The 25,132-nt window shown below is 35.2% G+C and overlaps 1 protein-coding gene across 22 annotated transcripts in view; it reads right to left on the bottom strand.

Annotated features, from left to right (window-relative positions):
- MYCBP2 (MYC binding protein 2) overlaps positions 1-25,132 on the bottom strand; it is a 254,681-nt gene that overhangs the window by 107,660 nt on the left and 121,889 nt on the right. For 21 of the 22 annotated variants that reach the window (XM_084877082.1, XM_084877098.1, XM_084877099.1 and 18 more), the window contains 13 exons: positions 23,330-23,522; positions 22,206-22,480; positions 18,937-19,158; positions 17,255-17,446; positions 16,060-16,266; positions 15,097-15,228; positions 13,182-13,360; positions 10,317-10,459; positions 8,380-8,480; positions 7,426-7,644; positions 2,410-2,635; positions 888-1,006; positions 213-300 (listed from right to left, as the gene is read on the bottom strand). In XM_084877082.1, coding sequence (XP_084733208.1) covers positions 213-300; positions 888-1,006; positions 2,410-2,635; positions 7,426-7,644; positions 8,380-8,480; positions 10,317-10,459; positions 13,182-13,360; positions 15,097-15,228; positions 16,060-16,266; positions 17,255-17,446; positions 18,937-19,158; positions 22,206-22,480; positions 23,330-23,522 — 2,296 coding nt within the window. The remainder of the gene's footprint in view (positions 1-212; positions 301-887; positions 1,007-2,409; positions 2,636-7,425; positions 7,645-8,379; positions 8,481-10,316; positions 10,460-13,181; positions 13,361-15,096; positions 15,229-16,059; positions 16,267-17,254; positions 17,447-18,936; positions 19,159-22,205; positions 22,481-23,329; positions 23,523-25,132) is intronic. The other variant, XM_084877097.1, reaches the window with a different exon arrangement.

Raw genomic sequence — 25,132 nt, 5'->3', positions numbered from 1 at the left:
AAAGAATATTCCTCAGTCTCTTAGTCTCCATTTTAAAAATTCCAAAGTACCAATATATTAAGCAGTAATTGCTCATGAGTATGTGTGACTATAAAAGTCATTTGCTAACCTATTTATCAATTTTCAGAATGTTCTATAATAATGTACATATTCTATTCCTAAAATTAAAAAAAAAAATCATAAACAAATACCTAGTATTTGACTAGACTTACCAATAGGAAGTGCTAGATCCTTTTTCATCAAAGCTGCTGCACAAACCCCACCAAGATTGGCTAATTCCTTTTCCAACTGAATGACTCCCTGTAGAATTGCAAAAACGTATCAGCTGTTTTAAAAAATGTTTGAAATATAATGTGGATAATCAACAAATGTGACGTGCATTCAGCATAATTTTTGAAACTGGAAGGAAGCATGTCATAGCTAGCTAATGGTTTAATTAAGAGTGAAAAAGGTTCAATATTATATCTTATGCTGGTTATAAAGTTTGGGCCCACAGGTTCATCATCCAAAGAATTTTTCATTTTCTTTGAGGAAATGTGATCATTTTCCACCCTGATCATATTTTACTGTATAAATTAAAACATTTAGAAGAGTTACTAAAAAGTTCAATTATTTACTCAAAAAGGTATAAACACTTGAGCTAGTTTGGAACAGGTGCAACTATACTAAGTTGTCAAAGGCTGGGTCATGTTGCACAGACTCCAATCTCTTAATGTATTAAAATAGCAAAAACAGATTATTGCGCAGAATTACAAACTATTTTAAACTATATTCTCTAGCTTAAAATACACTTCACGCTTTTTAAATATAGGCAGCAAATACACTTAAGTCAATAGCAGTCACAGAAACACAATCTTCCTTAACAGAATGAGATAATTCATTCTTACCTCATCAGGTCCAGGGCTAAATTCATACCCAATTGCAAAACATTTGAAACCATAGAAAGAAGCTTTGTCATCTTTCACATAATCTGATGCAGTTTCCAATGAAAAAAGGGCCTCATTTCCTAAGAAAAAAAAAACTAACATTGAATTCAAAATCTGAAACAACCTTTATCTTCTTAAAATATAATTGATTTCAAAGAGGAAGGGAGAGGAAGAAAGAGAGAGAAACATCAATTATGAGAATCATTGATCCGTTACCTCCTGCTCTCCCCATACTGGGGATCAAGCCCACAACTCAGGCATGTACCCTGACTTGGAATTGAACTATGAGCTCCTGGTTCATAGGTCAATGCTCAAACACTGAGCCACACTGGTTGGCCTCAACTTGTATCTTTTATCCATCTCAAAATTGGTAGCAACACCAATAAGATTCTAAAAACCTAGTCATTTTAGAAGGGTTCCTGTATCTACCAGAATAAACCTGTGCTAAAAAAAAAACCCTAAAACAATGGAACCACCCAAGTGAACTGTTATTTTTCTTTATAATCAAATTCTTCTTAATCAAATATCCTACCTTTAAATTACATGAGCAATCAATTATCTGTCAGTTACAAAAGTGAGTTACTCAATACCCTGGCATTTGACTTTCTCGGATGTCTTCACAAACAAAACAGGTCTGACTAGAAGAAAAAAAGCTTCTGAATTCAAACTGGCTATTAGTTTGAGGGATTATACGATTAGTTATAGTTAGCTGGTTAAAACACAACAGACTACATATACTTTTAAAAACAAACTTTCTTTTAAAGAAAAACACCAGCAATGACAAAGCTCTCTCTCTCTCTCTCTCTCTCTCTCTCTCTCTCTCTCTCTCTCACACACACACACACACACACACACACACACTCACTCATACACTTTAAGGACTAAAAATGATGGTTTTGCCCAGTGGTTGAATGCCAACCTATGAACCAGGAGGTGACAGTTTGATTCCTGGTCAGGGCACATGCCCAGGTTGCAGGTTCGATCTCCAGTGTGGAGGATGGAGGAGGCAGCCAGACAATGATTCTCTCTCATCATTGATGTTTCTATCTCCTCTTCCTCTTCTTTCCTCTCTGAAATCAATAAAAATATTTAAAAAAACAAAACAAAACAATTTTTGGAAAGGAAGGAATTCTAGTAAGTTCTTGAGGAACGTCACCTGAGGTCAGCAGGTGACAGGACACTTACTCGGAAAAAAGATCTAATCCACTTTGTCTATAGTTTGATCTCAATTATAAACAGCACCCCTTCAATATTAAGTCTCTGCTTTGGTCAAGCTAACATACTCTCTTCTAAAACTTGGTCATTAGATGCCATGCCTTATAAAGAGTTTACTTTTCAATTTTAATCTAGATACATAGAAGATCTTAAAGAAAACCATTTAAAACTTAAATAAACATTTAAAATGATTTATCCATACTAATCATAATTACCATAAATGTATGTATTTTACTACATTAAATAGAAGAGAAAAAATATAACTTACCTGGTAACACTAAAACCATAGTAGGCCACCCAGAAGATCCAGAAAATTTCTTTAATTCGATCCAGGAATTAAGATTTTCATGAACAGATGTCAATTTTGGTCCATATCCTGAATTCTGAAGAGTTCTGACCGGAATCAACAAACGCAGGACATCTTCTGATTGTGCAGTACCACACTGAGGGTCAAACTCGATGGTCATCCACCGTACACACTCTGGAAATGTCACCTGAGGTAAGCAGGCAACAGGACACTTGCATTTGTTAAGAAGAATTAGATTTTCACTTTCTCTCTTAAAAACAGGACACCGTACTTCAAAGACAATGCTTTCAACATTTTAAAAATGACTTTTAAGTAGAAAACTAATAAAGTAGATTAAGAACTCAAGTTATTAATGTTCAATATAAACTGTTCCTACTCCCCACTTGCAATACTTAGTGCTCTCTACCTAATATTTGGTTGATATTACATTAATAATATTTGTAGCCCAGCCGGCATGGCTCAGAGGATGAGCACTGATCTATGAACCAGGAGATCACAATTTGAATCCCGGTTAGGGCATGTGCCTGGGTTGCGGGTTCAATTCCCAGTGTGGGATATGCAGGAGGCAGCCAATCAATGATTCTCTCTCACCATTGATGTTTCTATCTATCTCTCCCTCACCCTAACTCTCTGAAATCAATAAAAATATGTAAAAATATATTTTTAAAAATAGTATTTATAAATACATATTGATATCATAAAAATATTACAAAGCTATTTAATATACATAAATATTCAACTATATGAATTTTTTTAGAATAGTTTACTTATTTAATAAATTTTCCATTTCAGTAAATATACTTTTAAGGAATATAAGTAGATAAATTAAAATAAGATTTTACCTATAAAATATAAAGATATATTAATGGAAAGTGAATAAATTACCAAAATGTAAGGTTTTAGTCACTTTTAAATTACCTAGCATTCATAGTATCTATCACAAATGCTCCTTCTCATTAGGAAAAAACCTTCATATGTTATGAAAATATTCTAGTTAAACACACGCACACAGAACTTCCACATATGGTAAAAAAAAAACTAGATTTTTATATTTTCCTAACCTGAACTTTTACTGTATATATGAGTTTATAATGGCACAGAATTACATTAAGGCCATTTTTAAGCTTCTGTCACCATAATCACAAAGAGAATTCTGTCATGGTAGTCAAATTACAGTTAAGCAGGTCCATGTTAAATAGTAAACTATGAATTGGTTGTAGAGTATAAAATGAGCCTTACTATTTCTTAAATATAATATTAATCTAAAAAATTACCTAGAACTATGTCAAACATTTTTAGTTAAGGATTTTAAAAAATTATCCATTTAAATAAAAAGTTCAACTTTGTTCATAATAACATAAATGTAAATTAAAATTCAACTGAGATACCATTTCTCCCATGATATTGGCAAACAACCCCAAATTTAAGCACATACTCTGTTAAGGGAGGCCTTGAGAAAACAAGTACTCTCATTCATTGTTGGGGGGGGGGGGCGGGGGGAGAGACAAGGAACAGTATAAACTTCTGTGTAAGGGAATTTATCAACAACTAGCAAAACTACATATGCATTCACACTCTGAATAAGCTATCCCAGATTTACAAAACACAAGGTTCCTCATTTTACATTTGTTTAACCCAGCAATCCCACTTCTAAAATTTACTTTGAAGATGTGCATCCAACATCATGAAAAAACAAACACCCAAACATATACACAAATTATTCATTGTAAAAGAAAAAAAGCAAAATACTGAAAATACCTTGAATGTACACACCCATAAGACTAAATGAGTAAAATGTGATACATATTCACTGTGGAATATATAGCATTGTAAAAAGAAAAACATGAGAATTAGCTCTTTAAATGGACATAGAAAGATTTCTATAAACATTGTTAAAAAAAGCAAGGTACAGAATAGTATATATACTGTGCTACCATTTTTAAATAAAGAAGGGAAATAAGACTACATATATACATAGTGTATATTTTTAAACGATTACTTATTCTATCTTTAAAAATACATGTATACATAAATTTGTATAGATAGAAATATATAAACATATACATATATAACATAACAATTACCTGTGTGTATAAACATGTGTTTATGTGTGAGTATATGTATTAGTTATGGACACTAGAAATATTTAGAAACAATGACCAACCCAGGAGAAATGAGCATCTCTAGTGCTAAATTTCGACTTTTAAATACCCATCACCTTTAAAAGGAACCAGGGTACTTTGAAAAAAATGGCTGATTTCAGATATGAGGCAAGAAGTGTATAAAATGACCCTAGAACATCTTATCATACCAGAAAGCGAGAATGCTATGAATGACAACAGGGTGTATAATGAACACAGGAGGCAAACTAAAGAGGCTCCTCTCCAACGAAGACATATGATCTAATCTACACTAATAAAAGAGAAACATGCAAACTACCATCACTCCGCTATGCTACCAGCCACTCAGAGTATGCAAATTAACCTGAAAATAAGGCAGCAGCCCTGCACCATTGCTGCTCCAGACCTGAGGGGGGTCAGAGAAGTAGGGTGCCAGTGCCTGAGGCTGGCTGCAGCCTGGGAGACGAAGTAGCCACCTGCCCTGTGATCTCAGGTCTCAGACAGCAGCAGAAGCCTCAAGTCCGCCTGCCCTATGTCCTGGGGAAATCAGAGAAACCCGGCTGGCTGCAGCCCTGGAGATGAAGAAGCTGCTTGCCCCATGATCCCAGGCTGCAACCAGCCAGAGAAGTTGCCCACACTGCATACCAGGAAAGATGGAGAAGCCGCCTGCCTGAGGTTTAGGAGCCAGCACCTGTGGCTGGCTACAGACTGGTAGATGGAGAAGCCGCCCACCCCACAGTCCTGGGCACCAGTACCTGTGGCTGACTGTGGCCCAAGAGATGGAGAAGCCGCTCACCCCGTGGTCCCAGGCACCAGCACTTGCGGCTGCATTGCAGGTGAAGCCACTTGCGCACTGTAGCTGCAAGTGACCTGGCGCCTATGGCTGACCAGAGGGAGGGAAGCCGAGAACCCTGGTGCCTGTGGTCTGCTGGAGGAGGGAATCCTGGGTCCCAGATGCGGGGCCGAGGCAGAGGTGGTTAGGGGCAATCAATCCAGCAGGGGAGCAGTTAGGGACAATCAGGCTGGCAGGCTGGAGAAGTTAGGGACAATCAGGCAGGCAGGTGAGCAGGTAGGAGCCAGCAGTTCTGATTCTGGATTGTGAGAGGGATGTCCGACTGCCAGTTATCCCCGAGGGGTCCCAGATTGGAGAGGGTCCAGGCTGGACTGAGGGACACCCTTCTCATTCCCTTCCACCCCCGTGTAGTATGAAATTTCGTGCAGCAAGACCACTAGTTTCTTAAATAAAATACAAGGAAACAAAAAAAGAGAGACATGGAGGGAAACCTATGAAGTCAAGAGAGAGAACCAATCATAATGCGTGGATCTTATCTGGAGTGTAATTCAAATAATTAAAATATGCATATTTGGTGAAAGAAACTTTAGTTGGTTTTTTAGTGTGATAATATGGCTATTTTTTATGAGTCCTCATATTTTAAAGATACATAATTTAATATCCATGGTTGTGCTTTAAAACAATTTAGGAAAGAAAATGGGCAGAAAAATAAATGAAATAGGTTAGGCCAAGAGGTGATAACTGTTGAATCTAGGATGATGAATAAATGAGGTAACTGTACTAGTTTGTCATTTTATGTTTACCATATTCTACAATAAAAAGTTAAGTACTTTATAAACACATAAAATTTAAACTTATAATTCAATTCTCCTCAATTTACGTGATACAATTTATTTTATTTATTTTTAAAAATATATTTTATTGATTTTTTTACAGAGAGCAAGAGAGAGGGATAGAGAGTTAGAAACATCAATGAGAGAATCATCGATCAGCTGCCTCTTGCACACCCCCTACTGGGGATGTGCCCGCAACCAAAGTACATGCTCTTGACCGGAATCGAACCCGGGATCTTTCAGTCCACAGGCGGACGCTCTATACATTGAGCTAAACCAGTTTCAGCTACATGTTACAATTTAAAAAGCAAGAAATAAGGATTGTGAATACTCTATAATATTATATTTATAAATGTTTTATATGTATTTTTTACATTATGTACAATAGAGTACTTTTTCTTTTTTAACCCAGACACTTTTATTTACACTTTAGAAAGCAAACAGGTTATCCACAAAGAATGGTTAAGAAACATGAGGAGGGCCCTGGCCAGTTTTCTCAATGGTAAGCGTGTCGGCCTGAGGACTGAAGAGTCACAGGTTCAATTTCAGTCAAGGGCATATACCACAGTTGCGGGTTCAATCCCCAGCCCTTGGTCCAAGCATGTGTGGGAGGCAACAAAACATGTATTTCTTTCATGTTGATGTTTCTCTCTCTCTCTTTCCCCCTTCTCCCTTCCTTCCACTCTGTCTGAAAATCAAGGGAAAAATATCCTTAGGTGAGGATTAAAAAAAAGAAAGAAATAAGAAAAAGTTCATTTGTACTATTAAAAAGGTGTAGTTCATCCATTAATCTGTATGAATACCTTTCTGACAACAGTAGTAAACTTTTAACCTCCTATTAATAGAGTATTTTAAATCCTATATTGTGTATATAAATTTTCAAAGTTGAGGCTGTAGTACAAATAATTTCAGTTCCAAAAGTATGATTTTTAAGTTTTAATGGTTACATCTACTATTAAAATATATACTATGCAGTTTAGCATTATATACTGCACTGTACTTGTAAAAACTATGAGAACAACTCTTATAAACCCTATAAAACTGCTCTTTAATGATAAAAATTCTGTCTTAAGCCCTTTTGTATATCTGACAATGCTAATTACCTTGTGATTCTCTATGTTTAAGTACTATAAAAGAAGTTATTCTTCTGAGCAGAAGCTAAGTATCCTTTAAGATATTATTATAGAACATCAAACCAAGTTTCCAATTCTCCCTAAAAATCGGTGCCTACCTTGTAGTGCATCACACACGCAGGTTTATAGGGGTGCTCACTCTCTATGACAGCGTAGTGATTAGAGGTTGTACACGCAGAGAGGCCCTGTTCGGGCTGGTTTCCTGTGGTGCTATCAGTTGACTGATTAGGATTGAACGCAGGAGGAGCATACTTCTGATTCAAAATGGCAACTGAGGGAAGCAACTGCTGAACAAGGCCAAAGACTTCTACAGCAACCTAGTACATATATATAGATATAAAAGAAAAGATTAAATAAGATAATAAATGTGAAAGTTGCTTTAAAATTATTCATTACTATAATTATTGGTTATCCTTATTAAGAATTCCCTAATTAAAAAAAAGAAAAAAGAATTCCCATCTAAAGTTTCTTCTAGCTAAGTGTCGAACAAGAAGTTTGTTCAATGAGAAAAAACATTTATCATAGATGTTTTAATGTTATATGAAGACAAACTAGTCTGTATTTTTAAATACTTTTGCCTTTTTGTGATCTGCAGTAAACTAAGATTTAATCAATAATTATGGCAAAGAATCAACAGTTCATAATTTCTTCCTTGACTTGACTATTGCACAACTTAAAAAACATTCCTATCCTGTTATATTGCTATTTTTATTCAAAATAGAAATTTGTCATCAATCTCATAAATTTAAAAAATCTCATTTAACTTAAGCTTTCCTTACAAGCCATATTTCTAAAATATATTTTCTATTCCCATTTTTTCAAATGTAAAGCCAATAAGTAAGCATAGTAATGCAGTAAATAATATCAATAACACAAAGAGGTTTAATAATTTCTATCAATTAGCATGTCTATCTCTGCTTGTTACCTGTATCCCAGGTAACCACTGCTGCGCTCACTTCAAAGATTAAAATATTCTTAAAGAAAGGACACAAAGTCTAAAAAAATGATTTTGTTTAAAAAAAGATTCAAAATTATAAAATTAAATTGCATACCTTGGGAATTGCAGCAGCTACAGGTCCTATGTAGGCTATAATAAGGGGAAGCAGCATGGAAAACAGACTGGAAGAGCTAAGCAGTTCTGGAATGTCATCAGCTAAAAAGGGTATTAAAACTATAATTAGAAAGTAATTTCACTGTAATGAATACATGCTGTTTTAAATTTATATTTTATTATTTTGAGCAAAATTATAGTTGATGCCAACAAGTGTTTATTAGGACCTGACACTATTGTAAGGGCTTTATTTACATATATTAACTCAACCAATAAGAAACTTTAATTATCCCTACTTTTGAGAAGGGAAACCAAGGCACACAGTGTTTAGGTACATTGCCCAAAATCATACATCTGTAAAATGATAGAGCCAGGATTAAAACCTAGAGTAATAGTCATGATTTTAAACCACTACTCTTGGTATCACACCTGGCTTTTTGTGACAGTAGGCAAATTACTTTATCTGTATATCCCTCAGTAAGCACCTATAAAGAAAGAGCACTAACATTACTTCCCTCATTGGATGTTATACAGATTAAGTAAGTTAATATATCTAAAATACTTAGAATAATTCCTATACATATTAAGCACTCCAAAAATGTTTGCTGTTAAGCTTTAATGTCTTCTGTTTTCCTATGAAAAGCACTTTGCTGATGAACATTTTACTCATTTTTACCCATGAACATGGTGCTGAAAAAGAAATTGAGTCTACATTATAAATACTTCTATGTTGAAAACCAATCAATTATTCCAAAACACTTGTTTGATAACCAGCTGTCGCATCAGAATAGGCTAAGTCCTTATTTAAAAACTAGAGGCCTGGTGTATGAAATGTGTACATTGGGGGTGGGAGAGGTGTCCTCCGGCCCGGCCTGTGCCCTCACAGTCCAGGAGCCCTCAGGGGATGTCCAACTGATGGCTTAGGCCCACTATCCCGGGGAGCAGGCCTAAGCTGGCAGTCAGACATCTTTAGCCCTGTCATGGAGGTAGGAGAGGCTCCCGCCACCGCTGCTGCACTCACCAGCCATGAGCCCAGCTCAAGGCTTCTGGATGAGCGGCACTCACCCTGCTGGAGTGCACTGATCACCAGGGAGCAGCTGTGTTGAGCATCTGCCCCCTGGTGGACAATGAATAGCATAGCAATCATTCCACTGTTGGGTTGATTTGCATATTAGCCTTTTATTATAATAGGATAGGATATAGCTTCCTAGCCCAGCCTAAACCCTTAATTTGAATGGGCCAAATATTCTTCATTTTTAGCAAGTTTCTCAGGTAATTTTGATGTGCAACTAGGCTTAGAAACAAGCGTTATAGTAAGGTGGGGTGGGTAACAGTGAATGTTTTGTAAATATAACTCTGTTGCCAGTGAGAAGGAGGCCTTGATAACTAGACAGGGAAAAAGGAAAGGTGGCAGTAAAATTATTAGGTTGTGATCCACCCATGAAGAAGAGGACATATGCTTGCACTATGGCAGCCTGAGCTAGGAGAGAACAGATAGAATAGAGAATACAAACTGGAGTTTCTCGGGGAAGAACTCATAAAACTCAATTTAGACAAATGAATTAGGGGAAATGTCTAGGGTTACTCAGACTTTGGGTAAATGGCAATACCATTACTGGAAAAAGACATTTAGGAAGAAAACCCGGTCTAAAGGAGAAAACAAAATGCTTTTTGACTATGAAAAGATAAAGTGAACACTCAGTTTAATCAAGAGTTTTTCTTTTACTAGTTTAAGTAAGAAAATAAATTACCAGGCTTTTGAACATTCTAAAAAAAAAGTCTGTAATGCTGTATGAAGTGCATGACTGATCCAAAATGATTATATGTGTATTGTACATCTACAATGAACAAAACACTCTGGAAGTCTACCAGATTGTTCCTCTTCAGTAACTCTGTGCATAACTAACCTAATTATTATTAAGAAAATAAAAGTCTTACCGTCCACAGCAAGAGCTCTGTGCAAGAGGTCTTTTGCAGCTCGAACAACAGTGCTTACAACAGAGAGAGCTCTGCTACAGTTTTTATCTTCCTCATTGGCTTTACTCAGAAGTTGGGACTGTAAATCTCCATCAAATTCACTCCTAGAAAATGAATAACACATGAGATTTTACATAGTAGGTAAAACATGATCTAACTCTAGAATCATACCTAAATCAGAGCTCCTCATATACAGTTTAAAAAGTTAAAGTTAAAAAAAGTAAGTATATAATTGTATAATTTCAAGGAGCAACAGGGCATCAAAGAAAAAGAAAATAGGATATAACGTTATTTATCTTAAAACTGCTATTAAACAAAGGCCTGACTTATGTATTTTTAAAAAGTCTGAGGGAAAAGTATTCAGGCAAAAGGAACAATAAGATAAAGTTTCAGAAAGGAACAAGATTGGTGAGTTCAAGGACCAGAATGCAGATAAGGGTATTTGGAATGAAAGGAGAACAAGTGACAAGGTGGGAAAGTTAGATCATGTGAAATGAGTATGCCACAGTGACAACTTTACATTTTATACTGGAATGGGGATAGACATTTATGAGAGGACTTTGAGCTAGGGCAGAACTTGACATTTCCATTTCCACTAGATCACTCTGGCTATGCTGTGGAGAACTGACTGTAGGAGGGCAACACGAAAGGAAGGAGACTGGTTTAGAGGCTATTAATTATCCAGGTAGAAGTGATGGCTTGAAGTAGCTGTTAATTATGTGAGTAATCTGACATTTTTGAAGGTACAGTTGTCAGTACTTGATGAACTAGATGTAAAGTAAGAGAAAAAAAGAAGGCACGACCACTGGACCTCTGATGTGCATGCACCTCTTCTAGTGTACAGTACTATCGGAATACATTGTTAGTACTGGACTCCTTGCTAGTATTTTAAAAGTATAGATCATAATGCATTCTTTTAGAAGCATCATACTTTGTATACTCTGTTTCTTTGTGTCTCGTTTTTTATTGAGCAGTAGGGAACGCAGTATTTTAATTGTAACTTTGCCAATATCTTTATCTAGAGGTCTGTGGCTGTTTTTTGTCCTCTATAAATTTTCTGTCACCACAAAAAGCAGGATCACACTTTTCTTCTTCCAGATTGAGATAGTGTAGTGTATTCTGGATTATCAAAATACTCATATAGTTTTGGGACTTTGAAATGGTATGTATTCATAATGTGTAAAAAAAGTATGATATATAACTATCATCTTAATTACATAAAAATGGAAGCTTAGTTGTGTAGATATATGATTATTAGAAATATGTGTCAGACTGTGGTTATGACTTTGTTCTTGTGTTTTCAGTTTCCTATTATATGCACATGATAACTTAAAAAAAATGTTATTAAAAAAAAAAAAGACTCCAAGGAGTTTGGCTGAAACTGTGGATGAGAGGATTACTTTGGACACATTAAACTAAGACTTCTTTTAGCCAACTACCTAGAACAGCCTTAAAGTGTTTATGTGACATAGAGACAAGAGTGAGTGTTTGATTTCCTGCCTGCAACCCCAGGGCCACAATTTTACTAGAAGCATGCCTGTAGGCAAGGTGTTTACTCACTTTGTCTTCAGTTCCTTGTCAATAAAGCAGGGATAGGAAAAGGGCCTACCCCTCATGAGGTTACTGTGAGGACTAGCTGCCAGCCCAGGTAAAACATGAGAGCACTGCATGACACACAGTAAGTGCTCATCCTACATTAACTATCACCATCATTTCTATTACTACCACTCAAATAAAGATATCAAAGTAGAAACTAGATATTGAGTCTGGGGCTCAGACGAGATAAAAACTAAAGATATAATCTTGGGAGCCTCAGAATAAAATGGTATTTAAAGCTGAGACTTTAGTCATTTTAAACTTAACTATTTTTTTTAATTGAAGCTAAGTGCATTTATATTAAAGCTTGGGGAAAACAATCAAGATATCTGAAACATTCTGTTATGTAGAAGATGTGACAATTAAAGATATATCTTCTCTTGTGCATAACATAGTCTTTTCTATATGATTTGAGAAAAGAATAATGTAGTGTTTATTATAGTGCTATGTGACAAAGTTTTCATGACAGGTGAAATGATTAAAAGCTTTTTTATCTCAGCAGCAACATGCCAATGTAGCTATTTAATGTGTATTATTTCTGTCCTATTTCACATGAAGAAAGGAGGCAGAAAGTCTACATTCAGGGAAACTATTTTGTGCTAATTGCCTAAGCAGCTTCTCCAGATTGTTAATGAAGAAAAAGAGAAAACAGCAAACCTCTGAAAGTTATGTGCATTTGATGCAAAGTCAGTTTGAGGAAAAAGTGATTGGTACACACTACTCCTTAGGATTCCAGCTAAGTTGCTAAAAGAAAAATTTAGACTCTGTTTACATAAGAAATGGTTTTTGTTACACACATAAGAAATATATAATTATATACTCTAGAACTAAAGTCATAGACATAAAAATATTCTGCAGACTGGACAACAGAATTAAGGCAATACTAGTACTTGGATAGAATTGATTGATCATCATTTTTAGGTATTTTTGAAAAAAATACATTCCATTTAAATTAGAAATTGCAGACCACAAACTATAAAGGTAACAACATAAAAGTTTCAAATATATTATCAAAATAATGATATATTTCAAAGTATTCACCTTTAAGGTGAAACTGAATTTAGATATTAAAAATGAGACTTTTAAAATATGAATTAGCACACGTACTATGTGCAAGAGATGCTGTATACTTTAATTATAACTTACCCAGTCAGCATATTTTACCTAGAGAGTAAATCATGCATATTCTACTACTTTAAAATAGTTCATGATTTCTATGCACAGACCTACCGATAGTAAAGTATTTGTGGAATCTGTCCTCTGGTTTGGTTTGTGCCATTACTACTCAAGCTGCATGTGCTGAATGTAAACGTCACACCATCAGGGCACTGAACTGTGGTCATTCCTCCATCTCCATTGGCCGTTCGGCTTCCATAATTCCTCAAGCGCACAGCATATTTAACATTTTCCTTCACAATAAAGATGTGAAACATGTTTATATTTATTCATAATGTGTAGAAACATACAAAAGGAACTCTGAAGTAAACTGGGCAAATATATTGTATTTCATTGTCATTTTCATAGACAATTTGTTTATATGAGTTTTTAATGAATCAAATAGGATAACTAACACTTATTGATATTTATTTTTTTAACAGAAATAGTCATAAATACTTTGTGTGATTTAATTAAATTAATAATTAAAAAGACCTCATGAAATACCGTTATTATCCCTATTTTATAGATAAGACATCTGAGGCACAGAGAAGTTAACTAACTTGACTAAAGTCACAAAGCTAGTAAAAAATGGAACTAGGATTTGAATGCAGGCAGTATGATTCTAGTTCTTGCTCTTAGTAATACTGTTCAAGAGTATAAACTATATTAAAAGATTATATATACATAAGACAACACTTTTCTTTGATGAATTTAACTTTTGAAATAATTTAAAAGAGGGGAAAAATAATGGTGAGTCCATTATATTTTAAGAAAATATACTGAGACAGAAATAAATAGGCAGATCTAGAAAAAATATCCATAGGAAAAAGTTGTCCAAAATATGATACACTATATATAGAAAATGTGAGATACAGATACTGATAATTTATAATTCATGATATAAAATTCACAATAAAGGTTTTTTAGTTTCTGGTATCTGAATTCTTTGGTGAGGTTTCTGGTGAACTTACCTAAAATTCTGTTCTATAATGAAAATTATTGCAGCATTATTTTATCAATAAGTATTTTAATATTAAGTAAAATTTGTTTTGATAAAGTTAAAGTTATTTACTGCTAGACATTTAATTTATACTATTTGTTAATACTAATTATTTTTAAAAATATATATATAGTTTATTCATTTTTTTACAGACAGGAAGGGAGAGGGAGAGAGAGTCAGAAACATTGATGAGAGAGAAACATCTACCAGCTGCCTCCTGCACACCCCCTATTGGGGATATGCCCGCAACCATTGTACATGCCCTTGACCAGAATTGAACCTGGGACCCTTCAGTCCTCAAGGCGACACTCTATCCACTGATCCTAACCGGTTAGGGCAATACTGATTATTTTTTAAAAGAGTTCTGGCACAGAAGAGAAGAAAGGGTAGGAATTAATATTTTTTGAATTTCTAAACTATACTAGACACTGAGGGAAGTACTTTATTCCATTATTTAATTTAATCTGAACATCATTACAATGTAGGTATTATCCTTCCCAATCTGCAGATATGTCTTAAACTGGCTAAATGATGACATGTCAATATCTTAGAGCAGGTATCTAAAGAAGCTATGATCTAGCTCAGGGGTCCTCAAACTTTTTAAAGTGGGGGCCAGATCACGGTCCCTCAGAGAGCTGGAGGGCCGGACTATATGAACTACTAATTCCTACTGTAACACCTCGGCTGCGCTCACTGCCCAAAAAACCTGGCGGGCCAGATCAGACTCCTCTGCGGGCAGCATGTGGCCCGCGGGCCGTAGTTTGAAGACTCTAGCTTCTAACAATACCTGTCATTATACTGTACTATTTACTATGCCAAACTTTAAGAGATCTTTTGCAATTAGGAATATTATATAGTACAATGACAAGAATATAAATGTACTCCCTAAACATTTAAAGCACCACATAAAGAAGTATTTTTTGATATTTTAAGTAAACTACATAATAATACCTATTATTTACAAAAGAAACATATTAGTAAAGTTACCTTTAAAGGAATAACTTTGTCAAGTCTGATTTCAGCAATATCACTGGGTGAATCATCTGTTGTATAGGTTCCTTTGACTAATTCTAGAGATGTCCATCTATGAGAATGAGTTGAATCTCCTGCATGTTCACTCTAATTAAAACAAAACGAAGTCCACCACACTCTTTATTACACAAACAATTTTGACATATAATCCATAATTGTTTTAAAGCATATAACATTAGGTATTAGCATTTCCTCACATATATCACACAAAAAAATTTTTGTACTCTGTAAACTATTTACTTCTATCTGATTTCTTGTGGAGTTTAAAACCTAAATCATATAAATGTGCTTTTCTCATCTGATGTCCTCAAAGGATTCCTAGTTCTTCATAAGAATAATGCTATATCTAATTATAAAGCCCACTGAAATAGAGAAAGAATTAATTTAACTGTTTAAAAACATAAAACAAAGACAGATTGCTATATATTAGGAAAAACTACGTTCTGTTCCACTAATAAAGCTTTGTGAAAACTCAGATACTTTTATTTAAATCATATAGCAAAATAGAGTTAAAACAATCATTAAGTATCTTCACTAAGAATCATCTATTGTATTATTAGCACACTGACAAAATTGCTTAACCATGGATACAGGTAGTAATATTAGTCTGAATATTGTTCTTGTTTCTGGAGAACTTACAATAGCATAGAAAATTTTACTCAAGATTATAATCAGAGGCTCAGCTATATAATTTCCAATCTTTTCATTTAAAACCTTTCCTGAAAGTGTAAAAAATATGAGACGGGAGTGATCCAAGATGGCACATAATCAATCAGGTAGAATAACTCTCTTTCAATTTCGTTAAAATCTTCCCTCTATGATTGATCTACCCTCAATGATTTGGACTATCATATTATGATAAGACATCCTGACACACAACCCACACAGCAACATGAACTCTGTGAGAGTGGTACTTACATCATCAACCAGCACCTCTAATTCATATTCATGAATCCCACCTCCTCCATAGACAGAAAAACCAACCACAACTATTCCAGGCTTGTCAACTGAAAAACAGATTGCATCAGGAGACCCATTCCCAGTGTTCCAACTTCTTCCCTGACTTGTTTTTGTGAATCGGTTGGCACTAGCTTTAACAGAGTGCAGAGAATTAAGTCCATCGATCTGTGAATGACAAAAGCAATTACAACAGTAGTCTACCTGAGTGTTAATAACATACTTTTAAAAACACTAAGCAAAGGTTTCTAAGTTCAGTTAAGTAACCTACATTTAACAAGTGAGGTAAAACCTTCCAAATGGTACATTTTTATTAAAAGATTAACCACCAATAAAACCAGATCTCCTCATTCTATATTTATACACTAGTGGCCCGGTGCACAAAATTCATGCACAGGGGCAGTGTCCCTCAGCCCAGCCTGCACCCTCTCCAATCTGGGACCCCTCGAGGGATGTCCGGTAGGATCAGGCCTAAATGGGCAGTCAGACATCCCTCTCCCAACTTCTTGCCTATCTGCCTTCCTGATTGCCCCTAACTGCTTCTGCCTGCCTGCCTGTTAACCCCCTAACCACTCCCTAGCCAGCCTGATTGATGTCTAACTATCACCCCCTAACCATTTGATATATAACTAGCATATATCAATGATATATATATTATACATTTTAATAAATTCAGAGAGAGAGGAAGGGAGACAGAGAGAGAAACATGGATTGGCTGCCTCCTGCATGCCTCCCACTGGGAATCGAGCTGGCAATCTTGACATGTGCCCTGACTGGGAATCTCAAACCGATGACCCTCAGGTGCATGTGACGATACTCAACTAACTGAGCAATACCAGCCAGGGCCAAATTTGCATTTACTGGGATATGATAGTGGGGTTGTGCAATGAAGCAGCTAAGAGAAAAACGTATATATTTGCATATTGTGACATCCTGGGTAAACTGGTAAGAGAGGAAGCAAATAAGAGCAAAGAAGAGGTAAAAGGAAGGGGAAAAACAGCCTAGTTAGCTTAAATGTATTTTTTTAAGGAAAAAAACAAAACCAACAATGGTAGGATTGAAATCAGTTTCTATGAAGTCAAAATATATGAAAAAAAGAAACTATGTGGAATGTTTAAACATGTCCTTATTATCTAATCTCAAAGTAGAACATTACCTCAGATCCTAGGGCTGAGGCTGTCAGTTCACTGACAATACTGGCCAGTAAACCACAGGTATTGTAGACCAGGTGGGATGAGAACAGCTCATTTTCCCTCCTCAGGCTGTTCCTGACTGGGAGCACAACAATAACCAGCATTTTCTCCAAAACTTCACGGAAGCTTGTCATCCCAGAGATGTTCTCTTCACTCTGTGATACATTAAAAACAAACAAACATAAACAAACAAACAAAAAACAGTTCCAAGATACTGCTTTCTTTTCCTTCTCATGGGCACTCCATTTCAAAATCTTGTCTTTCTAGATGACAACATTAAAATTCAGACTTGAGTCTAATTCCGTAAGTCTATCCAGTTGTATGTGGAGTCATTATATCTACTTTTCATTTAGCAGTTCTTTTTAAATTATTAGCCTCTCTGTATCATAAAAGTATCACACATTTACAAGCTTTGTTTTATTAGCTTTTTGGTATTTTCACTTATTTTCTTAACTTATCAGTAATAATTCTTATGACAAACAGAATAAAACTCTTCCCATTTAAAAGGCTTTCTCTATAGACAAGATTCCAATCTCAGATAATTATTTTTGGTATATTTAGAGGTAAAGAAACTAAGAAATACTGTAATCTCTGAAAATCTATTTTCAAACAAAATTCTTTCTGAACATGCATGTAATAAAAATATGTAATTCTGTAACTATTCCTATAAAACTTTTTAACTTTTATATATTTGACTTCATAAGCAAAGAGAAAAATTCCAACCTCTACCAATGGAAAAAGATCAAGATAAGAAATTACAGAATCTCATTAAAGACCAATGGGAAGTCCAACCAGCATGGCTTAGTAGTTGAGTACTGACTTATGAACCAACAGGTCATGGTTCAATTCCCAGATAGGGCACATGCCCAGGTTGTGGACTCCACCCCCCAATGGGGGTGGGCAGGAGGCAACCAATTAATGATTGATGTTTCTATCTCTCTCTTTCCTTCTCTGCTCTGAAATCAATAAAAATACATATATATTTTTAAAAAAATACTTTTTTTCTCCCAGAAAAGAAAGGTAAAAGATGATGATTTTAATTGATACTCAGCATGAACATTATCTATTTCCTTTACCACCCTCAATATTTCTTAGTCAATTGTGGACAGAAAACAAAATGTATTTAATTTCATCAAAGTATCAGTGGGAGGAGGGAGATATATGTAATACTTTCACAATAAAGATTTAATTTTAAAATGATAAAGAATATTCCATCACTTGTTTTGTATTGCTTATTTTAATGTAACAAACTGTTTTAGAAAATGTTTTAAAAGTTATTTATTTCTTTATAATTCTATCTTGGCAATATAAAATATATTAGAAGATAGTTTTTTATATCTACAATTTTCAAATGATTCATCCAAAAAAAGTTATACAGGAATGCATTATATAACACTCAAATTTCTTACAGGTTAGAAATCATTAAAAAAAAAAATAGAGGAAAAAGGAATACTTATTTATAGGTAAACATGAGCCTGTTTTTTTTTTTGTTGTTGTTTTTTTTTTGCTTTAATTTTAGTCCTTTTGTGAAACACAATTACTTGGTAAATATATTTACTGATATAGAATAATAATCACTAAGTCAAATATGTCTCCATTTGACAGTTTTATTGCTTCAATATAAAAGTTATTCTAGAAAACCTACCTGGCTGAGTTTTTCCATCTGTGCTACCAAAAGGGGAAAACGGTGAACTAGTGTTGAGTCATTCTCTGTGCTAACTTGTTTAACAATTGATCGTAGTAGTACTTCTCCATCATAAGCAATAGGGAAGATAGAAGTCAGCTTAACAGAGGTGTGACAAAGAGCTGACATCACAGCTGCTAGGAGTCGACTACTTGATGTCTTGAAGTTTGCTTCTTGAATGTCCTTTTAAAAACAAAAATACGTAACTCACTAAAAAAACACTGCATCAATATAATCCAAAGTTTCTGGATATACAAATGGGAAACACCATTTTAAATTATACCAAAATTTTCTAGAGTTCAATCATTATAATTGTGTTGTTACAGAATAATGTTACATCAATACATTTAAACACTTGTTTAAGTTATTACCCAATGAAGATGTAAAACTATTAAATGTGGTCAAGAAAAATCAACTCCTGTTCTCTAGTAAATGAGTTTATATATATTTCTGTATCTTCAAAATCACAGTTCTGTCCAGCAATTCTCAAGGACAAAAAAAAAAAAGGCCCTAAATTAGTATACATCTAAGGCATTTCCAGTAACAAGCACTGAAACTACTTTTCTCAAATAAATTATATTGTAATTCTGTGCTCCTATAACATTTCACTAATGTTAACATTTCATAGGATCACAGAATTATGCCATCACATTGCACAGTTTATTCAGGAAAAGTAGTAGCAAACATGTAACATTTTATAACAAAGATTTAAAAAGTTATCCACACAGGATATCCTAATTCACAAAGGAATTTGTGTATGCCCTGCACACATTACTTAGTTCATTAAACATGTGTTACAAGGACAGGCTAAAAGTAAAACGACATTCTAAATGTTACACCAATGTTTGTCAAAGTCAGTCTACTCAGCAGCACTTATCTATGAAAGGTTAAGTGCTAGAGATCTGCTACATAACATTGTACCTACAGATAACAATATTGTGCTGTACACTCAATATGTGTTGAGAGGGTACAACTTATGTAAAGTGCCCTTACCACAATAACAGTTTTTTAGAATGCCAAGAAAAATAAGGTCAGTAACCACATGGCTACATAAAATAAAAACAAAGTTGCCCACTCAGATGTCATTATTAGAATACCTTTTCATGAGGATAGCATACCCCCGTGACTGATACCAGTGAATTTCTTTTTTTGTGGGAGAGGTGAGGTTGAGAGGAGTGGGGAGAATAGATACCTTGTACATTGTTCCCATTTTTAGAGAAACAATAAATATTTCACCATTAATTTTTATGTTAGCTGTAGATATCCCTTGTCAGATTTAGAAAGTTTCCTTAAATCCTAGTTTGCTGAATTTTTATCGCTGAATAAAATTTTGTCAAATACTACTTTCGATCTGCAGTTGGGAATCTACGTATTTGAAGTGCTGACTTTATTAATTTCTCTATTTATTATTTTACAAACTTCTGTCCTTACCTTTCTTATTTCCTTTCTTTCTCTTTGTTACTTCCTTCTTTCTTTGCATTTGATTTGTTTTTCTTTCTGGCTTCTTAAGATAAAAACTAAGATCACTGGCTTTAAACCTTTCTTTGTTAATACAAGCATGTAAAAGCTTACATTTCCTCTATAGGTGATGTTATAGCTACTTCTTACAAATTTTTGTTATATTATTATCTTTCAGTGTGAAATATTTTTTAATTTACTTGAATTTCTGCTTTGATTTATTGGCTTTTACAAGTGTGTCTATTTTCCAAATATTTGGTGCTTTTCTTGATTTTGCTGTTTATTTCTATTGTGCTCTGAAAACACTTCCCTTAAAGTTTTAATATTATAAAGTTTACTAAGACATTTTATGACTCACAATCTGATCTATCTTTGTAAATATTACATGTACTAGAGGCCCAGTGCACAAAATTTGTGCATGGTGGGGGAGAGGGGTCTCCTCAGCCCAGCATGCACCCTCTCCAATCTGGGACCCATTGGGGGATGTCTGACTGCCGGTTTAGGCCCGATCCACAGGTTCGGTCCTAAACCGGCAGTCAGATATCCCTTTAATAATCCTGGACCACTGGCTCCTAATCACTCATCTGCATGCCTGCCTGGTCTCCCCTAACTGCCCCTCCACTGCCAGCCTGATCACCCTTCTCTGCCTCTGTGTGCTGGCCTGATTGCCTCTGACTGCCCCCCTCTGCCTGCCTGGTCACCCCAACTGCCCCCCTATGCCAGCATGGTTGCCACTAACTGCCCCATCCCATCGGCCTGGTCACCCCTACTGTCCCCCCACTGGCCTACTCTCCCCTCACTCCCCCCCCCCCCCAAGACTAACTGCTCCAACTCCCTCCCCTCCCCCCTGCTGGTATGGTTGCTCCCAACTGCCTCCCTGCAGGCCTGGTCACTCCACACAGCCTGCTGTTCAGTCATTTGGTCGTCCCTCACTAACCCCCCTGCCGGCCTGGTTGCCCCACACAGCCTGCTGTTCAGTCGCTTGGTCATTCCTCACTGACCCCCCTGACAGTCTAGTTGTAGGCAGCCATCTTGTAAGGATGTGAGGGTCAATTTGCATATAACCTCTTTATTATATAGGATAGTTGGAAAGAATATGTACTATATATTGCACTTGAACATTCTGCTTTTTAAATGTCACTTAGATCAAGGGGGTTGATAGTATTGTTCAAATCTCTATAAACCTACTGATTTTTTTTTGGTCTGATTGTTCTATAAATTACTGAATAAGCAGTATTAAAGTTTCCAACTATCAATGTGAATTTGTCTATTTTTCTCTTTAGTTTTATAGATGTTTTGCCTTAGATGGTTTGAAATTGTGATTTGGGACATATGCACTTATGAGGGTTGTGTTTTCCTTATGAGGGAATGGATGATGCCAATGTGCAAATTCACTCCCAGCTCTCTCTCCTGACTGTTCTGCAGTTATTGAATGGTGGACGCTGTTCTAGTGCTGTCCCAGCTCTCACATATTCACTCACTGTTCCTTTCCTTTTATACACACACACACAGGTTTAAAGAGCAAATCAGCAGCTGCACATCACGACTGCCAATTTTATAACTAAAAATAATAATAAAGTAAATAGAAAAAAATATTTTTTGAACTTTGGATTAGGAATGTTTTATTTTTATTAAATCTCACATATCAAACTAATTTCCTGATTTACCTTTTATAAAAGTTAGACTGAAGCAACTGATATTTATTATCTTGAAGAGAACTTATTAAGTAAGTATACCATATTTTCATCTAACATTTTATAAACTTAAATTACCTGATCCAAACAATTCAGCAGGTCACAAAGGCAAGCCCACTGTAAGGCAGGGGTTGGATAGAAGGAATGAAAACAAGCAGTAAAGGTATTATGACATTCCTGAAGTACAGCTTCTAGGAGACTCAAGGGTTGACTGAGATATCCTTGAGGATCATTATCCAGCTTCACCATGCAGTGATCAACTCCTTCTGATAAGATTTTCCTTAACAAAGTTCTGGTTTTCCCAATACATTCTGCTAATTTGCTAGTTTCTTCTACAACTGCTTTTCCTGTAGCTTTAAGGGAACAAAACAGACTGTTAATTGAATAGAATAATAAATATTCATGAAAACATTCAATATAATTTATGTAATTTCCTATATAGCTAAAAATCACAAGTACTCATAACCTAGAAAGGAAACAATTTAAAGATTAAGTATGGTCCAAATTTATTTCTTTTTAAAACCTATATAGAAAAATAAACAAAACAAAACACTGGTTTCAGCATGTAAATCCAAATCATTTGTTCAAAAATTTCTATTTGACAAAACCTGTTTAAAATAACACTTTATTAGAGTATTTAATTTTAGTATAACATGACTTTTTATTATCAGAATGACATTTTATTCTTTACAAGCATCACAGCAAGCTGACTTTCTCCTCTCTTTTAAGAAGCATGCTGAAGGCAGCTAGGGATTTTTTAATTTATTTTTAATTTTTATTTTTTAATATATTTTATTGATTTTTTACAGAGAGAAAGGAAGAGATATAGAGAGCTAGAAACATCGATGAGAGAGAGACATCGACCAGCTGCCTCTTGCACACCCCCTACCGGGGATGTGCCTGCAACCAATGTACATGCCCTTGACCGGAATCGAACCTGGGACCCTTCAATCCGCAGACCGAGGCTCTACCCACTGAGCCAAACCGGTTTCGGCGCTAGGGATTTTTTTAAAAATTGAATTTATTGGAGTGAGATTAGTTAATAAAATTATATAGGTTTCAGGTGTACAATTCTATAATACATCATCTGTATATTGTATTGTGTATTCACCAAGGAATCTTAAACTCTTGGCTATCACTACATAAACTTACTCAATTCTCAAATATTTTATCCTCAAAGTCATTTAAAAAAATGATCATACCTGACACTGGGTAAATTTCACAGGTATAGACACGCAGTAACCTCAGACAACAGGTACCCACAAAGCGCAGTCTCTCCAAATCTAGAAGGGTAGCTGTGAACTGGAATCCTTTTAGTCCTCTAAGTTCTTCAACTCCTAAGACTAAGGTGGTCCAGCTCCAGTGAAGAATACTCAACAATGACTCAAAACATTCCTAATCCAAAACATGAAGAAATAGATACCAATTAGTCCAAATGATACTATAGGATGAATCAAATGGAAAGCTTTATTTTAACTTGACATTTTTTTTTTGAGTTTTGGTAGACCAATTAAAAGAGATCTTACTAGTTTATTCATTAAATTATCATTAGAAACATTTTTGAAGCTTGACAAAAATAGTAATGTAGTTAGGCATCCATAAAACAATATCTTCAATATTTTCCTATTTAAAAATACATTTCTAAGTTTCTCTGCTACCAACCTATTTAGTTTATCATATAAATAAAGAAATAAAAGAAAATCACTTATAAATATACTAGAGGCCTGGTGCACAAATTTGTGCATGGGTAGGGCCTGGCAGCCCACCCTGATCGGGCCCAACGGGCTGGGCCGGCCAGAGGGAGGGGATGCAGGCAGTTGGCCAGCCAGCCCTGTCCCTGATAAGGGGTTGAGAGGTCTTATAGGGGGTGGAGGAAGCTGGCTGGGGTCGAGATCCTGGTCGAGGGAACAATTTGCATATTAATCTTCTATTATATACAATGTTCCCTTGAAAGGAAAATTACATTCTACGTTTTCAAGGTAGTAATATGTAAATAAACCAAAAGTATTTAACACTTGAATAATTTTTAATATAATAAACCATTTTAGCATATCAACAACATAAAAAGCTTATTTTATATCTACCTATTAAATTTCACCGGGACCAGTTTGGCTCAATGGATAAAGCGTCGGCTTGGAGATTGAAGGGTCCCGGGTTCGATTCCGGTCAAGGGCATGTACCTTGGTTGCGGGCATGTCCCCAGTGGGGGGGGTGCAGGAGGCAGCTGATCGATGACTCTCTCTCATCGATGTTTCTACCTCTCTGTCTCTCTCCCTTCCTCTCTGTATAAAATCAATAAAATATATTTTAAAATAAATAAATAAATAAATTTTACACTACAACCTAAGTCAATTTTAAAAAAATATATTTTATTGATATTTTACAGAGAGGAAGAGAGAAGAATAGAGGGTTAGAAACATTGATCAGCTGCCTCTTGCACACTCCCGACTGGGGATGTGCCTGCAACCAAGGTACATGCCCTTGACTGGAATCGAACCTGGAACCTTTCAGTCTGCAGGCTGATGCTCTATCCACTGAGCCAAATGGGTTTCGGCCCTTAGCCAATTCTTGATAAACAGTTAATAGAAGATAAAAAGTGACTATAAAAATAATAAAAATTCTTATTTTTAAAATTCTTAATTTTAAAATTCCAAAATATGGGTTTGGGGGGGTGGACCATCCCTGTAGTTCTAGTTGGTCTGCAGGTTTTGTTATGCTTACATGAATCTTAAAGAAAAGCATTTATTCTCTCACTCCCACCAAATTCTCATCCTCTGGTATAGTAATACCAAGAATAAGATTTTATACCTTAACTTTTAAAGAAATAATTGATAAGTTTCCTACATAAAGATTTTCATTACCTAATAACCACAAAACCACTCATACATAAATACAAAAAAATTATTAACCACAGAATAAAAGATCATTAAAAAACACACACAACAAAATCAAAGATCAAAAGATACCAAAATTATCATAATACTAAAAGGATCCAAGTTACCAAG

This window comes from Pipistrellus hanaki (assembly GCF_964339955.1).
Source record: "Pipistrellus hanaki genome assembly, chromosome: 3".
Taxonomy (NCBI): Eukaryota; Metazoa; Chordata; class Mammalia; order Chiroptera; family Vespertilionidae; genus Pipistrellus; species Pipistrellus hanaki.
Note: the sequence above shows the minus strand (reverse complement) of the source record. Positions and strands in the feature narration are given on the sequence as shown.